The sequence below is a fragment of the Anopheles funestus genome, chromosome 3RL (assembly GCF_943734845.2).
Source record: "Anopheles funestus chromosome 3RL, idAnoFuneDA-416_04, whole genome shotgun sequence".
Lineage (NCBI taxonomy): Eukaryota > Metazoa > Arthropoda > Insecta > Diptera > Culicidae > Anopheles > Anopheles funestus.
In genome coordinates this window covers 36177401-36200396 of record NC_064599.1, presented here as the reverse complement: position 1 = coordinate 36200396, position 22996 = coordinate 36177401, and the positions used below count along the sequence as shown (strand labels likewise).

Here is a 22996-nt window from a genome sequence, read left to right as displayed (position 1 = left end):
AGACAGCAGGTGATAAAACGTAACTGAACTTTTTTTTCCAATTTATTTTGGTTATTAAAGCCACTTCTTACTGGAACAATAAATGTTACTGCTAGTACTCTTCCTCGTCTTCATCGTTGAAGGACAGTTTACTCATTTCTTGCTTTTGTTTGGCCTTTTTTGATTTTTTATCTTCTGATTTTTGTTTCGGCTTTTCTTCATTTTTCTCGGACTTGGACTTTCTTGATTTAAAAACAACTTTTTGATTGAGATCTGCTGGTTTTTCGCTCTCCTCTAAAAGCGAACAGGAGCATGAAAAGAAAATGTACTCAGCAAAAACATTTAAACATACCTTTGAATGCCTGCTCAGCTTCTGCTTCTGTTAAGTCCCCTTCCTTGATTACAACCACTTGTGGTTTTTCGTCTTCATGTTCCTCATCATCCGAATCGTCGTAGTTTTCTATTGCTTCACGCTATGAGAAACGAAACGTGATAATGCTTGATAAACCGCGATAAAACTATTAGCTGGATACGCGATGCTTACCTTATCGTCTATAGATGGTCCTTCTCGATACCCGATTTGTTCTTTCATTCTTTTTAGAAAATTGGGCTCTTCTGGTTTGATGAAAGCTACATTTCGTTTAGACATTTCGGTTACGCAAGTAATGTAATGACTAAATTAAAATAAGCTGTAAAATAATGTTTTGCCTCACGCACTGCCTTGAATGATTTCCGACTTGCGTTGTTTACGAATGAAGCAACAAACAACAAACACTTGACAGCACGCAGTGACATCACGTGGACGATTTTTTATGAAAGTTTTTTAATCAAATTTATTAAAAAATATGTATTTTCTTGTACTTGGGCCAATAAACTACGTTAAATTGTAAACCAAAAAAGAAACAAAAATTAAAAGAAATAGGAACATAATATACAAAAATGTGTCGTACCAAGTATCCCAACTGTTATACAACTATCTTCAATTGATTGAATTCTCAATAAAGAATGAAATAAATTGAAAAATAAATGCTCCAAGAATTTGAAAATGACTTCCGAAGTTTCCGAAATAGCGTTCTTATCAAACAATAAGCGTAAAAATGACCATGTTTATTTGAAAAAATCAGCAAAAATTTAGGATATTTTGGTGCGTTTATACTGGATGCACTTAGTACTGCTGGATGAGGTGAAGCACATTGTGAGTGATAATTTTCGCTTGTAAACAATCATCGTTTCTGCGGCAAAGTGAAAAATTCTACGCATCAAATTCTTGATCTACCCTTTTGGAGTTGAAGAAAATCATAGCACACATTGAGGTGTTGTAAAGATTGTTTATAGTTTTGGAAATCCATTTCATAACCCAGTTTCTTTGCCGGTAACATGGATAAGAAATCGTTTCTGATAAGCTGGTGTCAAAAAAATGGGTGCGAGCCCGTGTACGCGGTCCGGCCAACCGGGCTGAAGCATCGGCAACGTTTCCTGTGCGAGGTGCGGATCGCCGGTATCGACTACATTGGTGTCGGTAATTCTACCAACAAGAAGGATTCGGAAAAGAATGCATCGCAAGACTTCGTCAGCTATTTGGTTCGGATCGGACGAATTGCGGAGGATGCGGTTCCGCAGGACACTGTCGGCGTACCGTCAGAGATTGATAAACCGGATGCGCCAAGCGCACAGGCCGCAGGTCCTTCGATGGCGAGAGCACAACATGGGCCAGGAAATATATTCATGAAAGGGTTCGTCCCGCAGGATTTGGGCCATGCGTACCGGCCGTACGTGCCATCAAAGGAAGATATCAAGCGAGAACAGGACAACATGGAATCGGCCGAATCTCTAGATGTGAACGCTTCGATTCATGGCAATTGGACGATTGAGAATGCAAAATCGAAGCTTAACCAATGGATGCAGCATCACAAAATTAAGGCAGAGTTTAAGTATACCTCCATCGGACCGGATCATGCCAAGTGAGTATGTTAGTTTTAGACGTTGGTTTACAAACAAAACACGAAACTCATTTCTACTAGTTTTAACCATCGAAAAGTTGGTAGAAATGAGCTTCCGAGTGTATGCGTTCCATGATGTACAGTAACCGCTAGCCCGAGGGTATAGTTTCGAATCATCGCCAAACATACACCGAGGAAGGAAGGGAATAAGCAATCGATATGCATATAGTATGGAAGTTATCATTTGCAAAATAGATTCTGCATGCGTTATGGATAGATTTTGCAAATAATCACCTCAAGAGTGTAGCGCGTTTATTGGCATTATTGATCGATATGCAATTCCTTTCCTTTCTGTTCGCGATAAGTCAAAGTGTGTCCGAGTACGTGAAAGCTACAGCCCTACCAACAGTGCTGCATTATGAGATGATTTGAAAATGTACCCTACAGGCTTTCAATGGAACTGAACCCACAGACGGTAAGTCGCAAGATCAGTAAGCTAACTATTTGCAACCAGTGTACCTACTAGATTGGGTACAAAAGTTAATGGGCATCTTCATCAGAACCAAAAGAACCTTTTTATCTAAACATTTGCGTACTTTCGGTGCAGGAGCTTCATAGCGGAAATGACCGTTTACGTGAAGGAATTGAACCGTTCAATAACGGGGCGCGAATCCGGATCGAACAAACATTCGGCGAGCAAATCTTGCGCATTGTCGCTTATACGACAGCTGTACCATTTGGGTGTGATTGAGGCGTATACGGGATCGCTCAAGAGTGCAACGTAAGTAAGCGAAAAGGGATATGAAAACGTTTACCAAGACTGTACCAAAATGTCGCACAATTGTGTATTGCAGGACATCAGAACAGATAGCGGCCTATCCGGTGAAAATTTCGCACCAGCTTGCTAAACGCGTGCACGAATGTTTAATGGAGTTAGAAATTCAACCGGTGAAGGTGAATACTTCAAACACCGGCACGAAGGACGCCGTCAGCTTGATGCACCCCTCGGACGATGTACATTTTAAGCCGCAATCGACGAACCTACAGCAACCGGCTTCGGTTATCTCCTGGTCACCACCGCAACCGAACTGGAACCCTTGGTTGGGATGTAACATTGACGAGGGTTACCTGGCAACGGCAACGCTCGAGAAGTTGAGTGAAGATTTGTTGTGTGACAGCCGCAACTTGCTGAGAGACAACCAAGAGCTGCAGATGAGTATGATGACGCGCGAAAAGCTTCCCATTTCGGCGATGCGCCGAAAGATCATGGAAGCGATTAACGAACATCCGGTGGTGCTAATCCGCGGCAACACGGGATGTGGTAAAACGACCCAGATTGCACAGTACATCCTGGAAGATTACATCAACTCGGGCCAGGGTGCATACTGCAACGTGTGCGTTACGCAGCCTAGACGTATCAGTGCGATCAGCGTTTCGGAGCGCGTCGCTAATGAGCGGTGCGAAAATTTGGGCAGTGCAGTGGGATATTCCGTGCGGTTTGATTCAGTCCTACCGCGCCCGTTCGGTTCGATTCTATTCTGCACAATCGGGGTACTGTTGCGCAAGCTGGAAGGTGGCCTGCGCGGTGTTTCGCACGTAATTGTGGATGAAATTCACGAACGTGACGTAAACAGCGATTTCATACTGGTCGTGCTGCGCGATATGGTCCACACGTATCCAGATCTGCGCGTAATACTCATGTCGGCTACCATCGATACGACGATGTTTTCGCGTTACTTTGGCGACTGTCCCGTGCTGGAGGTACCTGGTAGAGCGTTCCCGGTCGAGCAAATGTTTCTCGAGGATTGCATCGAAATGCTTAACTTTAAACCTACACCGCCGGAAGGTGGTTCGGCAAAGCGTAAGCGAGGCAAGGATGGCGATGATGAGGGAGATGGAGGAGCCGAGTACGAACCGGATGTGCAGGAAAGTGGAAATCTGAATGAGGTAATCGATGAAACAGTATATTCGCCGCAAACCAAGCAGGCGATGAGCATGATGGTGGAGTCAGATACACCGTTCGAGCTAATCAGTGCGCTGGTGGATTATGTCGATCAGCAAGGTAGACCGGGAGCCGTGCTGGTGTTCCTTGCCGGATGGAACATGATTTTTGCGCTGATGCGACAGTTGCAGACACGACCCAATTTGGTCGTGTTGCCGCTACACTCTCAGCTGCCGCGTGAGGACCAGAGGAAGGTGTTCAACCATTATGGGCAAAGGCGCAAGGTTATACTGGCGACCAACATTGCGGAAACGTCGATCACGATCGATGATATTGTGTATGTGATCGATACGTGCAAGGCGCGCATGAAGCTGTTCACTTCGCACAACAATATGACCAACTATGCGACAGTATGGGCCGCCAGGACAAACCTCGAGCAGCGTAAGTATGGCAGGGGGGAAAGCCTCAGACAAAGTAACTTATAAAAAATAATATCAAACTTTTCCCGCCAATTGTTACAGGCAAGGGACGTGCGGGTCGTGTCCGTCCGGGCATGTGCTTTACGCTATGCTCACGCGCCCGTTTCGCCAAGTTGGAGGAAAACCTGACGCCAGAAATGTTTCGTACACCATTGCACGAACTTGCGCTCAGCATTAAGCTGCTGCGGTTGGGTGCAATCGGTAAGTTTCTGTCGAAAGCGATCGAACCACCACCGCTCGATGCGGTGATCGAGGCGGAAGTGTTGCTGAAGGAGATGCGATGCTTGGATGAGGCAGAACAGCTAACTCCTTTCGGGCGTATTCTGGCCCGTTTGCCGATTGAACCGCGACTCGGTAAGATGATGGTACTGAGCACGCTGTTTGGGCTGTGTGACACAATCACGACGATGGCCGCATACTCGGGCACGTTTTCAGAGATTTTCCTGCTGGAGCTGGGGCAGCGTCGTCTATTGGCCCATCAGAAGGCACTCAGCGGTCAAACGTTCTCGGATTACGTTGCGATGCAGACGGCATTTGAGGTACCTGATAAGAATTGTGCCAATTCGTTTAAAAGGCCGTAGTACATCGTATATATTTCTAACTATGGCTTAACCTTGTAATCTGCAGATGTGGAGCCGAAAGCGCGCCATAAGCGAAGAAGCGGAATTTCGATTCTGTGAGTGGAAAGGACTCCAAATGCCGACGTTACGCACGATTGCCGAGGCGAAGAAGCAGCTGATGGAGAACCTTACGCTAGCGGGTTTCCCTCAGGATACGATGATGCCGTTCCGTTTCGATCCGGAAAACCCCGAACCGGACCTGGAGATGGCGATGGCACTGTTGTGCGTTGGGCTGTATCCGAACGTGTGCTTCCACAAGGAGAAACGGCGTGTCCTGACGACGGAATCGAAAGCTGCTCTCATCCACAAAACGTCGGTGAACTGTAGCAATACGACAACCACCTTTCCGTATCCATTCTTTGTGTTTGGTGAAAAGATACGCACCCGGGCCGTATCCTGTAAGCAGATGTCCATGGTTACACCGATCCATCTGCTGCTGTTCGGCTGCAAGAAGGTCGAATGGTGCAACGGATCGGTGCGGATCGATAATTGGCTCAATCTGAACATGGATCCGTACGATGCCGCCATGATACTGGCGTTACGGCCCTGTCTACAGGATTTGTTGGTACAAATTTCGGAAAATCCGGACAGCATAAGCTGTCTGGCAGAGAAGCATTTGAATATGCTGAAGGTGGTGAAGGAGCTGTGTGCGTTCAGTGCGGGGGATTATGAAATTGATCGTCCGGTGAGAAGCTCATTTGGGCAGGGCGTACGATCACATCCACCAAAGGTTCCACGATATGGTGATGCGAGTAACGACCAATTGAGTGGTTTCGTTAGAATAGGAAATAGTAGTAGCGGTGGTGGTAATAGTGGTGATGGTGATTATGAGGCAGGGAATGTGCCGATTTCAGGAGGAAACACTGCTAACCTCCGACATGATGGGTACCGGGGCTTTGGATCAGGATATGGTAACAATAATGGGTATGGTAGTAATCGATCAAACTCCCGATACTTTAACAATCCGATGTTAAATTCAACTTCCAATGATCGTTACACGGGTGCCGAAGATAATGCTGGCCCGTATGGCAGAGGTTCCAATTACCAGGGTGGATATTCCGGCGGAACTCGTGGTGGTTACAGTGGTGGAGCAAGAAACTTCCGACGCGGACGTGGTAGATGGTAGATATATCGTAGTGGGAAGGAACTGGAAAATTAGTTACAAGAAATAATGAATGAAATAATGTTAGAAGAAATAATGAACTACTGACTCTTTTTGGGAATAATTGGGCACTAAGTCATTGCCGCCATTTAATATTACCGTAGTTGTTAGTCATTGCTACGAAGTGGTGTTGATCCTGTGTCGAAACTCCACGATAAGAACAAATCTTGTAATATGCGCATACAGTGTTGTTTAAACACAATTAAAAGCATTCTAACTAATCACATCCTTAGAAGTAAGTTTTACAGGCAGACCCCGATGTACACGGTACTAGTATTTGAGCTAATAGATCGAAATTCAAGCAAATCTTCTTCTTCTTCTTCCTGGCTTAACGACCTCTAAGGTCACACCTACCATTTCTGGTTTACCAGACTTATTTGCACTACGTAATGGGATAGTCGGTCCTTGCTACGAGGGGACGGTTTGCATGTGATTTGATACCTGGGTCTGTCGAGTGGAACCGACGCCATTTATCACATAAACCACCGGGCCACCCCAAGCAAATAAAAAGAAAGGAATATTATTGCATAATAATTAACTATTGTTTTAATGTATATTTCTGTTAATTAAAATTGTTTCAATTTGTGCAGATTGTTTCTTTCTCGTCTGAAATACATTACGTCTAATACATTACGCGTAAAAAAAGAAATCGATTCTAAAACATAGATACGCAAAAATTTGAACGTACAATTCAGTTGAATATATGTGATACTAAAATTTCATGAAAACGGAACGTCCATTTTGTGCTGTTTGTATTACTATATAATAAGTTTCGTTCTTTATTATCGGCTTATTACATGGTCGCCTGGCTCGAGTCGTTCGTATGAGTAATGTTATTATTGTTTGTAACGCGTCTTTTTTGTATTGCTTGCTGTACATAGGTTAGATAAAACTCGTCTCGCGCCTTAGTGTTTGTTCTAAAATTGTTACACGATTACATATGCTCGTTTTCGTTCATCCGACGTTCTGCTGGGGAGGGGCAGCGGCGCAAATGTTGGCAGGATATAGCCAACCAAAAACACCACCACCGAGTTGTAGTTTCCCATGGGTAATGCTCCGTTGATTGTACGTCCTTCGTGCCGTACAATCTGTTCCTACTACTTAACCGCCACTAATGTTTCTACTAATAAGCTCCTAAGATATTGGCACTTTTTATATGTGTGTGTGTGTATATGTTTGTGAAGGAGAGTGTATGTTGTGCGGTCGGAGTGTGTGTGTGTGGAGGGGTGTTGGTGTGTTCAAACCATCCCAAAGTCCGTCATCACCTTGGTCGCATCTGGTTCAGCAGGTGGGGTAACCGTTTGCGCCAATAGACGCGCATCGTTCTTAAGCCGCATCAGTGTCTGTTGCTTCTCCTGATTAATGTTCAGCTCGACGAGCGTATCGATGCTGTTCAGGCTGGCGTCACCCTGCAGGATCTTCTGTGCCGCCAGCGATGTAAAGTTGAAGCTCAGATCAGACAGACTCGGGAACTCGTACATCTCTTCCAGCACTAGCGGTGGTTCATCGCGCGCACTATTCTGGTAGCTAAATCGTCGGTCCAGCTCATCGTAGTGCGAGTAGCGTTTGCGACCATCGGTATCTCCACTATTGTCTCGCTCGGTCCCGTTCGTACCGTTCTCCTGCACCAGTATCGTGATCTGTGCCGCCTTACTGTCCCCATTCGCCAACAGATTCGGTTCACTCGACACCGAAAGGCTCTTCTTCATTACGATCAAGCCGCTGAGCGGTTGTGGTGGTGGAATTGTCTGACCGCAACCCTTCGGATCGTCGGCTTCTGCTAGCTTTCCTTCACGACTTGGGTTCGCGTTAAGCTTCTTGATCTCCGAATTTGAACGGCGTAAATTACTCTGAAGCCCCATCCGACCCGTACCTTCATCGTAGGTCCTGGTGGGCGAAGTCTTCTCCACTGCCAGATCGCCGCAGATATTCTTGCTGTCGTGCTGTATGTTTTTCAGGACATTTTTGTAGAAGAAATTGGCCGGTGGTTGGACCGGTGCGGATGTCATCGGTTGGAACGGTTTGCTATTGTTCATGGTGCTGTTTTTGTTGTACTTGTTGAGTTCCGGCGTACCGTTCTGCTGTACGACCGGAATTGTGTGGGTCGTTGAGCCAGGTGGCGAAGATCCCGCAGAGCCCGAGTTGGATGTTGAGTCTCCGCTTAGCCGGAACTGCAGCAAAGATTCACTGAGCGCTGTAAGGTGATCGATCGGTTTGGTAAGACTGAGGCCACCGAGCCCAGTACCGAGTGCCGGACTTTTGGCCATTCTGTCGGCAAGCTTTGTTGGTTGCGCGTTGCCCTTCACACCGCCTCCGGTATTGGTGCTCGTGTAGCCGAACGTGGTCTCGAAGCACTTGTAGCTGTTGTTGGCTTTGGTCGTCGATGCTAACGCTGTCATGACTGTCGTAACCGTCCCCGGTGCTGAGGGTGACATCGGTTTCGATGTACCATTCGGTGCTCCTCGGCTCGGACTGCCCGACTGAGGGCTACCAGAGGTTGGTGGTTTTGTATCGTTGCTGATGAACAAACTAGAATTGCCCGACTGTTGCTGTTGCTGCTGGATGGCTGTAGTAATGGTGGAGGAAGATACGTGCGATTCCAGGCTGGAATGCGTGCTGGTACGGGTCGAGGACAGCTTCTCGCTGTCGAAGCTGGACGGTCCGGACGTGACGTACGTCATCTTGCCACTATCGATGCTGGACGGACCGCTGGCAATGCCAAGGCTGCGACTAGTTTTGTGTTCCATCTTTGCCTGACTGTCGCTGCTGTGCAGCTTGTCGGCGGACGAGAGTTGTTTGCTGCGCGACACCTTATAGTATCCGGAGCTGGCCGGTGTGGAGTGAATCGAACGGGGCAAACTACCGCAGTAGTACGAACCCGGGCTCTTGCCACGGCGCACCGGCGAACAGTCGCGGGACGAGATGAAGAACGTTGACTCACTGGAAAGGTTTCGTCGGTGGTGCCGTCGTCTCGGAAGCGATAGGGACCGTTGACTTACGTCCGAACTATCGTAAAAGGTGGAGTTTAACAGGCGTGACTTGATTGGAAAGTCCTGTAGGAAACGAGAAAATAGTGTATATTAGCTCACTTGATCTTTAAACCATTAACCCATAGGGTGGATGATCGTACCAAATAGTCCGTCGTCTGCGTGCCTACACTGTGTAGATGGGTGGTCTTCGAGTTGAACCATTCTGGTGGCGGGAACTGGGCCGAATACGTTTCGATCTGCTTTGACTTGCTCTTCGAGCGTGTGCTTCGTCGGAAGATTCGCGATAGCAGTGATTGAGATGAGGCTTGTTTTTCTGGCAGGGCGAAATAGAGTAAGAGCTCCTCACTAAAGCGTGCCATTACAGAATCAATGGTATATACTTACTCGCATCCAGTGCCGCTGGTTGTTCGGGTGTTGCCAACGGTGCCATCGTACCATCCTTGGTGATCGTTTGCGCATAGTTCTTGGAGAGGCTTCTCGTAGAGGCAGACCGCTGAAGTCGCTTGGACGAACCAAAGAAGCGTAAACTATGGCGCCGTTCGAGTGTTTTCCCATTGCTCGGGAAGGATGCACTGCGCTGCTTGCTGGCAGAACGTGGATAGAGGATCTTGTCGTTCGGATTGCCACCACAGATCACATCGGCCAGGTTGGTTTGGATGCACTGGTGCGTCTGGTCACCGTCACGCACGGTCGAAATCTCACCGTACAGACTGCTGAGCGCTTCGTGGCTGCTCATCAGGAGCGTTTTGGACTCCTTCGTCGGTGCCGTACTGTCCAGCTCGACACCCGCGAAACCACCGTACTCGAGCGAAGCGTTCGTTTTGTTCCGTCGCTTCCTGTGGGAATAAAAGGAATAAAGGACAGCGTAATGGAAGAATCTGATTCAGAGGACATCCGCGAACACTTACTCAGGTGTGACGATAAAGTATCCTTTGGATGTTTGGTAGATTTTGATTTCTTGCATCAGCTGCACAAGCGTATCGTAGATCACCTCTACCGATGGCTGCTGCATGTGGGTGAACCTGCGAATAGGAAGGAAGGGTTTTTTTTGTTTGCCATTAGCACAACCCAAAACAGGAAGATCGTGCAACTGCGTGCGTCTTACCTAGAACGCAATCGGTTGCGTATGTTCTCGATGGTGGCGGACTGTCCTTGGGATGTTAGCTCCATGATCACGTCGCAGAGTGCTTCCGTGAGTGGTGTAAACTGTGTCTGAACGATAGGCGTCACGATACAATCGTCAATGTCACCTGAACATGAAAAGAGAAAGAAGTAAGACACTTAGACCCTTGATAGTGCTAATGTAAAAGAAAGTGTCTGCCACTATTCGCTCCAAACTTCCTGCGTAGCCGTACTTTACTTGGCATAAATAATTGTTGTATACGTTTTTTGTTGTGTTGCTTTGCTTTGTAGCAAACCTCAATTATTGCAATTAGCTTGAAATTATCCCTGCAACTAGCTGTAAAATTAACACGTGCCATGTTTTAGACTTTTTTTTTGGTTGCGGTCATCAACGGGAATGCATAGCTTTCCAATTGCTACAACACAACTGATGCCTGGCCTTTCCGGTGGTTCTCACTTTCTTGCTTCCACCTTTTCCCGTTCCGGCTAGCTTCATATCCATCATCGGTGCGGTACGATCGCATCCATCATCTGGTAACAACTTCATTAGCCCAGTGTTTCGGTAGTCGCGGTGACGGTCATAAACAAATTTGTTTGATTTACTGCGCTTAGTTTAGTTTAGTTGCTTTTGCACGGTGGCTTTAAACATTAGGAGGGAAGTTTTTGGAGTTTCCTCAGGGCAGTAACTTTTGCAAAAGAAAAAAAAAGAGTAGCTAAGTTGATCACTACGTGTCGTCTGTCAGGATTAGTCACATAAGTGTCGTTTAACCGCGTAAACGTGGTTGCCTATTCCTATTGCCTATTCCGAACCTATTCCGTGACAAGCGAGTACAGGTGACCGGTAGTGTTTTGTTACGATTTTGTTAGTTTTATTTACTTCCTTGGAGCACACTTTACGAGATTACTAGATCGGTTGCTGAAAGTTAGGGCGTGCGATCGCGAGTGAGAATGATCGTTGAAATAGTGTGTTGTGGCATCATATCAGCCACGCACTGTAATAGTTTTCGTTAAGTAGTTAGGAACTCATAAGTTAGAGAGTGCCAGGCGAGGTACTCACCACAGGATATAAAAGTGTGCGCAAGGTGGGTTTCACGCTCTCTTTTAAATCTGATCTAATTCGGAGAAGTGCGAGTGCGTACGTACGGGATGTATTAAGTGATAAATGTAATAAAACTCGTTACAACAGAAATAACAAGTGTCTAATTATTCAAATGCTACCAGAGGTCAACATAGACCTATTTCAAGCGGATGTCTGAAGCTACGGCTTATATCGTATTATCCAGTTTTTTTTTAAACAGAAGGAAACGATCACTAATTTCGCTCTCAAGAAACATCAGGAGTCAAAGTTTTTGGTGGACGACAGTTTCCGGTTACATGCTTCCCGATTGACGATGGTTGAATCTCGCAAGTGTCCAGGTAGCGAGCGATCAGAGATAATCGGATTATCTTCCCAACATCAGCTGCTGTGAAGATTGAGACTCCCTCGTTAAGGGTCGTTTGGAAGCGGCCATTCCAAACGGGAGTGAAAACAGTTCACCATCAGCAAGTCCAATTTCCCCCTGAGTAGAGACCAACAGGATGGGGAGCTGTTTACGATTACGGTTAGATAAGAGAGAAGAACCCGAAAGTAATTCCGTGTGACCCTCCCCCGGTAAAAAAAGGGAACAACCTTCATCGGAAGCCATGGCTTGCTGCAGCGAGTGCAGTTTGCATGGACTGTGGTGTTTTATTTGTTTTAATTTTACACCCTATCTCTCTTCGTCCCAACCATCTCTTTGTTCCTGGCCCCAACCATCTCTGGCCCATTTCGTGCGCGATACGATACCCGTAAGGGTCTCGGGTCGGGTCAGCCTGGCGACAACTTAATTTCTCCCGCGATCGTGAGCGCACGTGGTACATGGAAGCTGAAATTAAGCGAGAGTGACAGTAGCGAAAGGCGTCAATCGTTGGCTGGCAGTTCGTGAGCGAAAGGGAAATTTCTTCCTTCTCCACCGCTGCCCAACCTCTGCTGGAGGGGTAGTAGCCCTTATTGGGGGGTTTGAGAAGATGCCCACAGGGGTAGTTGATTGGCTGCCGGTTGGATGCGCGTGACAGACACAGCTTTGGGTTGGTGCGTAGTTTAGCAGTTTATATCCAGTGGGAATGTCGTATATTAGACATCAGGTGTAAGTTCCTGTCGTGTGCGAGCCTCCCGTTATCGGGTCGATTGTAAAACGGTTATCCGCTTCTATAACGGAGCTCTGGCAAAAGGGTAAATTTTTGTGTGACCGTGTTGCTGTGAAATGGAAAGTTTTTTTATCAGCTGCAACCCTCATGCCGTGGCCGGGCGACAGTCGGTGTTGCTGGTTTTGATTGACAGCAGTTTAACAAATATCACACAGCCTTGGGGCGTCACATTTTTGGAGGTTACCCTTTGGGCAGGAAAGTGAATGAATGCATTTCGAGTGAAACAACACAGCTGATACGCCTTGAAGTCGTTGCATGTATGGTAAGAACTATCCTACAGCAACCAATACAGCCTCCACGATCGTGTCATTTTACTGGTAGTTTTATTGCTCGGAAGCTCTTTCGTTGAAGGCTTCCGTATCGGCGATACACAAATATTGACCCATTAGTTGTCGACTAAATTTACCTAATCCACTCGTGTGATAAATATTTATCGTTAGTAAACCATTCGCATCATCTGAATGCTGTTAAAAGGCAGTTCTTTCTTCTAGCTGATGATGTCACGCCAATGTTGGGCGAGGCTTGCTTGTCAATCTCCAAAGGTCATTGCAGAAGTGGCATAAATTCTACGAGACTGAACAAAACCAACAAAGCTTTTTAAAGTTCATATCTATTATCGGGTAATGTTTTCGAGGTAGAAATCGCCCACAATTCTTCAAGGAAAGAGAAGAACCCATTTGGTACATCTTTCGTTCGAGGGTTTTTTTTCGTTGGTTTAGCCGAGGGTTAGAAGCGTGTAATGTATGCTAATATGCTTGTCAGTTTCATGGATACAGATATGCCAGCGTTTTGCGGCAGGATTATAAACGCATAAATGGTGATTGGTGATGCTGAGGGTGATCGTAAAAGTCTACCTTCACGGCCATGCCCATAATCATCATGTTTGGCCAACACGTTTGTATCGCATTATTGGTTTATGCGAGACGATTTTGTTTTTTGTCCGGAATGGGTCATTCGGAAGGTACGTGTTTGCCAAAACTTCCACGTTCCTTGCTGGACGTGTCTAAATCGGACATGGCGGCAATGTGGTTTAGATTCTTATCAAAACGTTAAAGCAATAAATTTATCCCAAAATCGCTTTCATCCCAAACACATGTTGGAATTGGGTGAGTTTTGTCCATTACGGGCCGGATTGATTGTCCCCTTTTGTGTTTTTGACTGCGGTCAGCACATTCGGTACTTACCTACGGAGTTGATCAGATAGGTGGCCGGTGGTTTGAGGACGCTCCGGGCGTAGGCACTGCGGATGATTTCCAGCGCACATGGTTCGGCCGTTATCAGCAGCATGCCGGGCGAAATGTGTCCAAGATATTTGAGAACCTTCGTGGCCGCCGCTAGCGGTGCGTTCCACCAGCATTGAAGGTTAGCTGATAGAAAATTCTGTAACGTAGAAAAAGGTTTAATTTAGGATTATTTTACGATTTATTGGAGATAAATTTTTGGGATGAATAATGCTATAAAAAAGATTCTTTTAAAAAGAAATAATAGTGACTGGTTGTAGATAAGCGACGAACCTTGTGAAATCTTTCTTTTTCTGCAATGCTTTCAATTCAACTTTAGCATGATTTAGTTTTCCAAGCGCAAAAACAATTGTAAACCTAATAATACGCTACGGCCGCATGCTCTGTCATGAAGACATTAAACTATCGGCCCTATGGGTTGACCTTACAGGGGCAAACTTCTGTGGTAACGTGCGAGCCTGCTAGCTTGTCTCACCTCAAAACCCCCCGGCCAGGAAATAATACCATGCCGAAACGTGCGGTCTATTCGACCGCTGTGCCGTTGGCCCGATACCCGCTGGCTTTGCTCATGCTTCGTACATTCCACAAATATCACCGTCTGCGGTTGTCTTACGGTGAACAGACGGTCAATCGGGAAGCCAGCGATTGCACCGTACGGCCAGGAAATGAAGATGATGTAATGTTAGAATGGGGTGTGATTTGAATTCATAATCGTAGCGGCAGTTTAGTCTGGTCGAGGTGTGTAACGCGGTGGCAAAAAAATGTGTGCTCGAGACCATTTCATTCACCATTATTTGGGTGACAAAAAAAATTATCAGCTGTTGAATGAATGTTAGTTTCTTTTATGTATTTAACTTTATAGTAATCTTTTCTACTCAAGCTTCATATAAATCATTGTTTTATATACTTTTTATTGAAGTCCTTTTAATTAAAACTTCTACATCATTCTGTACATCTTCGTGTGGTAAATAATAATTTTATGATAGCAGACTAGTTTTGCTGAAATGGAAAATTTCAACATATGTCCTTTTATTCAAGAGAAAGATTGCACACAAATGAGACGAACACGCGGAAGGATTTATTTCGCACCACCGATTGGCAGTAGAATCTGTCTGCGGTTCGCCCCGAATAAAAGCTGACAGGATGCGAATGTCTGCGAATGGAATTAATCATCACACCGTAACCTATTCTTCCCTTACTTCCAGCTGCAGCACAAACACATAACCGATACCGAGATGGTTGCCCTTTTTGTTGCCAACGGTATGTTTTTACTCGACTCGACGGATGGTGTAATGAAAACAGTACCGAAATGCTTTCCAGGATTGGAGACGGAAAATGGCAAATTCCCAGAACACCAGTAGACGAATCTAGTGCAACAACGTACCCTCGGTTTAATCATGTTAATTTATGACTTGTAGCAGTTGGTGTGTTATGAACATAAGGGTAGCATGTATTGCGTTAATTGAACCAGTTAAGGTATCAAATTGGTGGCCAAAAGGTATGAATGAATTAAAGTAAAAAGGGGTAATAATGTGAAGTTGTTAATCCTGGAAGTTTGCTATTGCCGTAAAAGACTTTACCAACAAATTAATGGGGAAATAAGAATTTCATCTTTCAAATGACAGATTTAAAATCAAATCTCAAACAATATTTGTAGAATAAATTCATTTAACAAAAGCAAAAGAACTGTGTACAAAACATTCCCACCTGTCAACACCAACATTAAACGTAATCAATCACTTCGTTCTCATGAAGTCCTTCCTTTTCCCTACGATCATCATCATCATCATCATCATTGGATGTTATCATCCGCAACTGTCTACAGTGCAGTTTCTCCCTTCGCAGTTTTGCTGCGTGCGTACGTGTGTGATTTATTTTATCTCTAATTAAAGCGAATGTACCATTTACACCCGGAATGGTTTCACCGCTTATAAAACATCCTGCCTTTAGTTCTCTCTTTCTCTCTATCTCTCTTTAACTTAGTAGCAATCGACAAATCAGGACATTCGTTAAACGCATACACCATGCCCATCGTTCGAGGGGTTGATTTTCACCTTCCTTTTCCCTATCATCTTTAGAAATGTTAAGGGAAAACGCCTTTCGATGCGGTTCTTTCGATAGGAAATTCGACAGGGAATGACCATCAAAAGAAGCGCTGGAATCAGTCACATCTGGTATAAGCGGCAAATACGAACACAATGTAGCAATCTTGCTTTCGATACAAAACAACACGTTTTCTGTTTTGGAAGTTGCACAACATGCCGAAGGGAGAGCTGAAATCGGATTATGGTGAAGAAAGCAGCAGATGAAGAGCAACGGCTTCACGGCTAAAACTTATTCTTGATACACGTTTTTTTGGTTTTGCGCCAGTCCTGTAAACGAATGGTTGTCAGTTTTTCCCGCTTAGTCCCGCTGTGTCTGTGTGCGTACGGTGAACGACGTCATACCCCATGGAGTGTTCACTCGTCCCCTCAGCAAGGGGACTGGAGATGAATCCCTGGGTGGGTAGGAAGTACACTAAAAATCAATAAATTTTGCAACTCGCCATTTTCCGACGGTAGTTAGCGAATTGAGTGGTTTTTGGGTTTCGCAGTTTATAGTTGGTTCCATTTCCGGGTTTAAAATCCGGTTGTACATGAGCGTTGATCGTGTGTTTACTTTGTACTATTTTGTTTAGTTTCTACTCGAGGACCGTTTGTTTTGTCTGTGCGAAAACTTCTTAAGAACTGTTAGGGATGGGATTGGTTCCTCTTCCCGGGGTTTTGCACCCCTATTTTATCTGACTATCTTAGAATGGTTGTAAATGTTATGGGTAGATTTCGATTCCGATACAAAAGATATGGGCGGTGTGTGTTTTGTTTATTCTACAGGTCGTTCACAGCTGAGCCATGAACGACCGGAAAGGAAAACAAGCTGGCAAAGTAACAGTTACTTCTCAGTCATCTATTCACCACAGGCAGCGGTTCTTTCTGTGGCATCTCAGTAAATACCCACGAGGAAAACGACGAACAAAAACGCAAAAAGAAAATTAGCTACAGACAAACAAATGTAGTTTCTGCTGTGTTTGCTTGTTTTTGAGAGAGGAACTTGTTGAGACACTTGTTCCCATAGCCCTCAGGTGATGTCATATGAGTTTTATTTGATTGTAATGTTTTTGGGCCCGGCTAGAACCTGCGTGCTCAGTGACGATTGGCCATTATTGGCTTAAAGAAAATTATTGTTTTGACAATAGTACATTGAGGGGGAAAGACAAACAGAACAAAATATGAACCTAATCATCAGTTTATGTTGACTGAGCAATAGGCATTATTAATTTATGGTTTATTGGAAATGATACGAAACATTTTTTTTTCGATAGAAAATAGCGAGATGAAACTTCAAGGTAGAAAATTTGATCAGTAAATTCTCTAAACTAAAAATTTCTTTGTTTTATATACATAGAAGTCGGATCAGTAAAATACCGGTCTGACACAATTTTTGTCTAACCAATGCTTTTTAAACAACATAAGCAATAAACAATAGGGGCAGCCCGGTGGTACATGTGATAAACGGTGCCGGTCCACACGGCAGGACTGGGAATCAAATCCCATCCGGACCGTTCCGCCGTAGCAAGGACTGACTTTATAGATACGTGGTAAAAAAGTCTCGTAAGCCGGAAATGGCCGGCATGACCTCAGAGGTCATTACACCAAGAAGAAGAAGAAGAAGAAGAAGTAATAAAAACTTCATGGCGCGATTGAATAACTATGTACATCGGTTTTTACAGTAATTTTGATGATTTAAATTGTCCCATTTTCAAATACAATGAATTGCATTGAGTTTTTTGTATTGAAGCTTTGACAGTACCTATTAATAAATTAAATTTTCTTCAATTCTTATTTTTGAAGGCAAAAATACGGTAAAAATTAAAACTTGGCATGTTAAGAATAGACTCCGTATTGTATAGAACTCGGTACCAGTAGAAAATTTTTAAAAGCTAACATGACGACTTCAAACAGATCTTCCCAAATCAACCATTCTTTCGTGAAGGGTTACAAAGGAGCACAAATTTGTATTCCATGATCGGGCATTGAAATAAAAATTAAGATTAATTATGCTTTGAAGATTACAAAAACAAAAATTCTACAATTGTGTAAAATAATTTGATTTGATTTAGTTTTAGATTTAGAAATGGTTGATGACTCGGAACTCTATTTGGAGCTGTTCTATCGTAATTAAAATTTTTCGGTTTCTGCCAATGGATGTTTCCTAGATTCACCCCCAAATCTTTGCAGAAGAAAAAAGTCCTCCAAAGAGACCAACAAGTCCAATTTTATGATCAGAGACTAATCGTTCTACATCAGCATTAAAGAATTGAAAGATCGTTGGAATGCCTGAATAGCTCTCAATGCAAAGCATCTTGTAGCATAAACATAGTAACGCACGCATACAAATATGTTTTTTTTATATCTAGACCAGTAACTTACTCAATGACGTGTTTATTCTTCAACATTTTATCTTTGTGTAAAAATTATTTCCAACACACAGAAAGGTAATTTTGTGACAGACGTTCAACATCATACCGATAGCGAGGTTGGTTGCATCATCATACAACAAACGGATCGTGTTAATATCCGATCAAAATAAGCATACAAAAGGCTTCAAAATGACAGCTAAGTCGCGGCTCATCAACCATTCGTCTGTTCCGATCCGCAAGCGTGAAGCAATCAAATCAAATTAGTGCAAATAAAAGCTGGATAAAAGCTGGGGCACTGTTTGCGTGCAGTCCTATAGACAGGCTTAAAGTGAGATCAATAATGAACTGTTATTTAGCAATTGGTTTAATTTATACGCCCACCGTGGAAAGAGAGAAAGGCGCAATGATGGCCGTACAAACTGGCCATGACATCGCGATGGGAAGGGAAAAAAACCGGGCGAAACGGTGTTGGAAAAAGAAACATGAAGCTACCGCGTATTACCGGAACCGAGAGCAAAAATGTACGATCTTCAATGTGTAGAATTATTCTTAGAAACATGTTTGATAGGAAGCAGAACAATTCTTTTGTGTTACAAAAATGATAGGAGGAAATTGCATGTTTGTACAATTTTCTTTGTTCGCTTCGAAAGCATCAAACGTGGGATCATATCAGATGCGCTTTTAGCCTTTCAATTAGCAGATACAAGATCGTTGGGAAATGGTCAGCAAAACAACAACAGCAAACGGGAAGGGTTTTTATTTCCCGTCCATCAATGCCGACCGGTGGAAAGTGAGATAATTTCAGGGTTTAATGCGCCAGCGTGTATGTATGTGCATGTGCGAACAAATAATGACCTAAAGACCGGTTTCGGGCTAGATGAAGAGGTTGGGCCTTTTTTCTTTTCTTTAGCGATTAATGTGTTATGTTGCAGTAATTGTTCGTCCATACCATTGGTACGGAAGAGTTGTGCAAACTTGATACAAATCGGAAACCAAACCCACTTGGGGATGTTTACATTTTACTTTGTTTTTCTGCCTAGGGAAACTGATGATCAGTTCTGTGTCTTTGTGTCCGAAGGAGAGTTGGAAAATTTATTCCTCTAGAAAAATGTATACAGTTAAAGGATTTAAAATTAAATATTAATCAAATCCACAGTGGTGGATGTATTAAAACCTATTTCCATCGTGACAGAAAGACATGCTACGGGTGAGAAAATTTACCACCATTAAGGACCGTGGAAGATTTCCTATTTAAAAAAAGGAACATCAAGCAATGAAGGGAACTGCAATTAGCGAAAAAAAACAAACACATCGTTACCGTAGAGTGTGGTGTTAAAGAAGAAAAAGCACAAAACGGAAAACCAAACCGGCGGCAATAGTAAAACCCACCGTGATTGAAATGCATCCCGATCCGGAGTGCAATAATAGCGTGTGCATTAACATTGCATGTAAAAGAGTGTAAATAAAGATCTGTTTCGCTGTTTCTCTTTCGCTCGGCCGTTTTAGTTTCCTATCAGCCCTTTGTGTGGCACAAGGATCGCGGGTTCGTGTTTCCGTTTTCATCTGTCGCGAGCACACCGTCACCGGAAAAACGGCCAGTGCCGATCAACGAGTGATTATTGCGTGCCGATAGCGGTTTTTGGTTTTTCCTTTCGCCGTTGATAACAATGCTGCTGTGATGATCTTGATGCTGTGTTTTGCACTATTAGCTAATGATCGGATATTGCAAAAAAAGTGTTCACCAACATCTTTCCTCACGATCCGGATGTGTCTATTTATATGTTTGTTTTGTGTGCAGAGAAGAACCTGATGAAAATAAGGGCAATGCATGGTGTTGCTGGTGCATGTGTGTGTGTGGTGGCCGTGGACCGGATTGCATAATTTATTCTGTCACTTTAAAGCTACGGTGTGGGACAGGAATGATCACTTTCCCTTACGAAATGCAGGATATGTGGTTGTGGTGTTGCAACGCGAGACCGATTTGCATTCTTGATAAGCTTGGTTGGAAAAAAGCGCTAAGGTCGTTTGGCCTTCGGAAAACTTGTTCGTTTTCAATGAAGCGGTAGGATCTATGCGCTGTTTTAGCTTCAGCAAGGAGAAAGTGAGAATTGACGGTAAATTAACTGGACAGGATGAATGTGTACGATCGTAGAGATAATTATTTGTATTAAAAAACGAATTTGTAGGTTTGTATCAAGTCCCCAGTAACGTTGGAAATAGTAGCAATTGGCGCTCGATTTTAAATGAAGCTGAGATACATGATCCACAAACTGCTTTAAAGGATTATTTTTTTGTATAAAAATAGTTCGAAGACAATAAGCTGGAGGGACCAGATTGGAATACACTATTATGAGATTAAATCAATTAAATTCTTCAACATGAAAACTATGGCTAGTTCTGCCACTTCATTCCCCAGAATTTATACTTTCGTTCGATGGTTTATGGTTCGGCTGACTAGCAGTATTACTAGCAGTTGTTCAAAGGACAACTTCAAATTTCAATTAGGACTTAGAAAGTTTGCAAAGTTTGCAAGGGGCCAAAAGATAATAACTTAAAAACAACTTGATATGGTCTGCCCATCCTTAAGAAGCAAAACAAAAAATAATAAAACAAAATTGGACATTACTTAGTTGGGATAAATATTGGATTGGATAAATATTTATCACAATATCACGACAACTGTACACAATGATCATTATATTGGTTTCAATCATTAAATTGTTTGTAACCTGGTATGTATAAAATGTCACTTTTAGATTTCATTTCCTTTTGTAGATAAAATATCCTTTAAACTCCAATCTCTAATCGCACACGCTCACACGTCCGATCGTAATGAAAAAAAATGATTTAACGTAAACACGATCACTACATTCGACGTACGATAGAACTGTGCACATTCCACTTATACGATCGTATCCAATCGCACCGCGTATCCAATAATCACACAAATCATTTGCGCCGGCAAACTAAAAGCCCACCGCACATAATTTACCAACCAACTCCACCCACCGTTAGCGATGCTTACCTGAAAGATCGTGTAGCCACTGTCGTACATCCAGAAGTCTTCGGGCGGATTGCCCGGTTTGGTCAGCTGTATCGCAAGACATTGTTGCAGTATCAGCCGACACTTCTTCGGCGTTCCGGGCGAGTTCGTGCTCATCCTGGAGGCGATCGGTGTCGATCGGCATATATCTGGTTGCTCCGTTGCGCCCGTTCTAAATTTGTTCCGGGTTTCGTCGATATGCACGCAGGAATCGAGAGCGGGACAGCGGAGAGTCCTGCACTCAACCCCTATCCGTTTCGTGTTTCGCACAAAAGCACAGTGAATAAATTCAAAAGGTTCGTCGCTTTTACTCCCTCCGGGCCAGTAAGAAGGAAGGGAAGCTCGAGTTCCGGATGATTAATGCTTCTCCGTTTTTGCTGCTATCAGCACGGTGATCCCTCGGCGGTGGTCGCGTTCCGATGCTTGATAGCGTATCATTAGAGCACACAGAACCACGCACAACCCACCACGCGACTGGAACGGACCGGTATCAGCACGGTGCTTGGGGGCCGGGCTGGACAGATGGATCGGCTACGGTAAGGATCGGGTTCGTGGGCAGATCGCGATCGAATCAATTGCAGCCGAGCAGGATGATCGGATTGGCTCTGAAAATGGGATAGAGAGGCAATCAAAACGTTAAACCAAATGAATACCTTTGCGTGAAATGGGATGAGATATTTGTAGGACGTTTCTTTGTTTCGTTGCGACCGGCTGGAAGGAGGCCAATGGCCTCATATCGCGGTTCCCGATTGACCTACATCGTTGGTGGCACAGCGATGCTCATTAAATTTGCGGAAAATTCTTATCGTTCGATTTGATTGGTGAACCACCTGTCCACTTTCTATAAAGCAAACAAAGAAGTTTCCCATGATGTACGTACACGAAGTAATAATTCTTCAACCCTTAAAATCATTACCTTTTTTTTTAACCAACCGATCACGCTCACGAGTCACCAAAAACTGAGAGCCGTACGGTGGCAAATTTGTTCGGAAACCTACAGCATATTTCTAGCACCATCCGTCCAAAAGATGGATAACAGTGCGAAGGAGAAAAAAGAGAAACAAACCTTCACGACAATGCCCTCCCCATGATCGGCTACACGGAGCAGAATCAATCTATCGATCCTTTAGCATCGTTTTCGGTGACGTAATTTGTAACGAAACATTGCGACCACAAATGCTACACGAGTCGGTGCCGCAGAAGGGAAACGAAACGAAAGACAACAATGCTACCAAACACAAAAGCGACGAACCCGCGTCCGTGCGGGTCCAAGCAGATAGGGTGAATTTTTGGGATGCCCATTTCAGGTTTTCGTTTTTGCATACGAACCCGAACCGTACGGCATGCTGTGTTCCGTACGCCAATGGCAACCTGTTCAGCTTAACGTGCTCGTTCGTTTGGGTAAATATTAAATATTTGCCAGACCACCACCATTCTGCCACAGCATCAACGGCAGTCTCCCGCACCGACACCGTCAGTTTATCGGTATAAAATCGATCGCGGTATGTGCCTGTTGTGGCTTCTTAATTCTTCTTGTTGAACGTCACAATTTCGCACCAGGCACAGGTTGCGGTACGATCCTAGAAAGACCGAAAATAAACAAACGAGAGTCATGAATATTAATTTTCCTTTCGTAGCCACTTATATCTGCACGGTGCTTTCGTTCGCAGAAGCTATTCTGTTCCCATTCCTTGAACGCTCTTAGCGCACATTTTGAACCAAACGCGTTACTGATTGCTCAGTGTGTGTGCATTATTTAAGCTGATCATTCGAAGGGTCTAAAACTATGCGACATC

At 44.2% G+C, this 22996-nt stretch overlaps 3 protein-coding genes across 7 annotated transcripts in view; 1 reads left to right on the top strand and 2 right to left on the bottom strand.

Annotated features, from left to right (window-relative positions):
* Positions 1 to 14: 14 nt before the first annotated feature.
* Positions 15 to 807, bottom strand: LOC125767708 (uncharacterized protein KIAA1143 homolog). The gene is made up of 3 exons (XM_049434540.1): positions 524 to 807; positions 332 to 452; positions 15 to 273 (listed from the first exon to the last, which is right to left on the bottom strand). Exons 1-3 carry the CDS (start codon positions 626 to 628, stop codon positions 92 to 94), a joined length of 408 nt encoding a protein of 135 aa, XP_049290497.1. The 5' UTR covers positions 629 to 807; the 3' UTR covers positions 15 to 91.
* A 150-nt stretch (positions 808 to 957) lies between these two features.
* Positions 958 to 6734, top strand: LOC125767597 (dosage compensation regulator). 2 transcript variants are annotated; one of them, XM_049434344.1, is made up of 5 exons: positions 958 to 1940; positions 2527 to 2700; positions 2774 to 4302; positions 4383 to 4879; positions 4968 to 6734. In XM_049434344.1, exons 1-5 carry the CDS (start codon positions 1357 to 1359, stop codon positions 6084 to 6086), a joined length of 3903 nt encoding a protein of 1300 aa, XP_049290301.1. In that variant the 5' UTR covers positions 958 to 1356; the 3' UTR covers positions 6087 to 6734. The 2 variants fall into 2 exon arrangements, with proteins under 2 accessions (XP_049290301.1, XP_049290302.1); XM_049434345.1 differs by lacking the exon at positions 958 to 1940 and adding an exon at positions 1947 to 2394.
* A 127-nt stretch (positions 6735 to 6861) lies between these two features.
* The window catches only part of LOC125767609 (nuclear pore complex protein Nup214), an 83494-nt gene continuing 67359 nt past the window's right edge, over positions 6862 to 22996 (bottom strand). For all 4 annotated transcript variants that reach the window (XM_049434382.1, XM_049434381.1, XM_049434384.1 and 1 more), the window contains 7 exons: positions 21183 to 21805; positions 13645 to 13840; positions 10218 to 10362; positions 10021 to 10134; positions 9497 to 9948; positions 9253 to 9425; positions 6862 to 9175 (listed from right to left, as the gene is read on the bottom strand). In XM_049434382.1, coding sequence (XP_049290339.1) covers positions 7361 to 9175; positions 9253 to 9425; positions 9497 to 9948; positions 10021 to 10134; positions 10218 to 10362; positions 13645 to 13840; positions 21183 to 21317 — 3030 coding nt within the window. In that variant the 5' untranslated portion in view covers positions 21318 to 21805 and the 3' untranslated portion in view covers positions 6862 to 7360. The remainder of the gene's footprint in view (positions 9176 to 9252; positions 9426 to 9496; positions 9949 to 10020; positions 10135 to 10217; positions 10363 to 13644; positions 13841 to 21182; positions 21806 to 22996) is intronic.

Excerpts from the sequence above, each read along its gene's own strand:
- LOC125767597 (XM_049434344.1), top strand. The coding sequence starts at position 1,357 with ATGGATAAGAAATCGTTTCTGATAAGCTGGTGTCAAAAAAATGGGTGC. Across the intron at positions 1,941-2,526 it reads ATCGGACCGGATCATGCCAA|GAGCTTCATAGCGGAAATGA; the intron begins GTGAGTATGTTA and ends CTTTCGGTGCAG. Across the intron at positions 4,303-4,382 it reads CAGGACAAACCTCGAGCAGC|GCAAGGGACGTGCGGGTCGT; the intron begins GTAAGTATGGCA and ends CAATTGTTACAG.
- LOC125767708 (XM_049434540.1), bottom strand. The coding sequence starts at position 628 with ATGTCTAAACGAAATGTAGCTTTCATCAAACCAGAAGAGCCCAATTTT. Across the intron at positions 453-523 it reads GACCATCTATAGACGATAAG|CGTGAAGCAATAGAAAACTA; the intron begins GTAAGCATCGCG and ends CGTTTCTCATAG. Across the intron at positions 274-331 it reads AGCTGAGCAGGCATTCAAAG|AGGAGAGCGAAAAACCAGCA; the intron begins GTATGTTTAAAT and ends GTTCGCTTTTAG.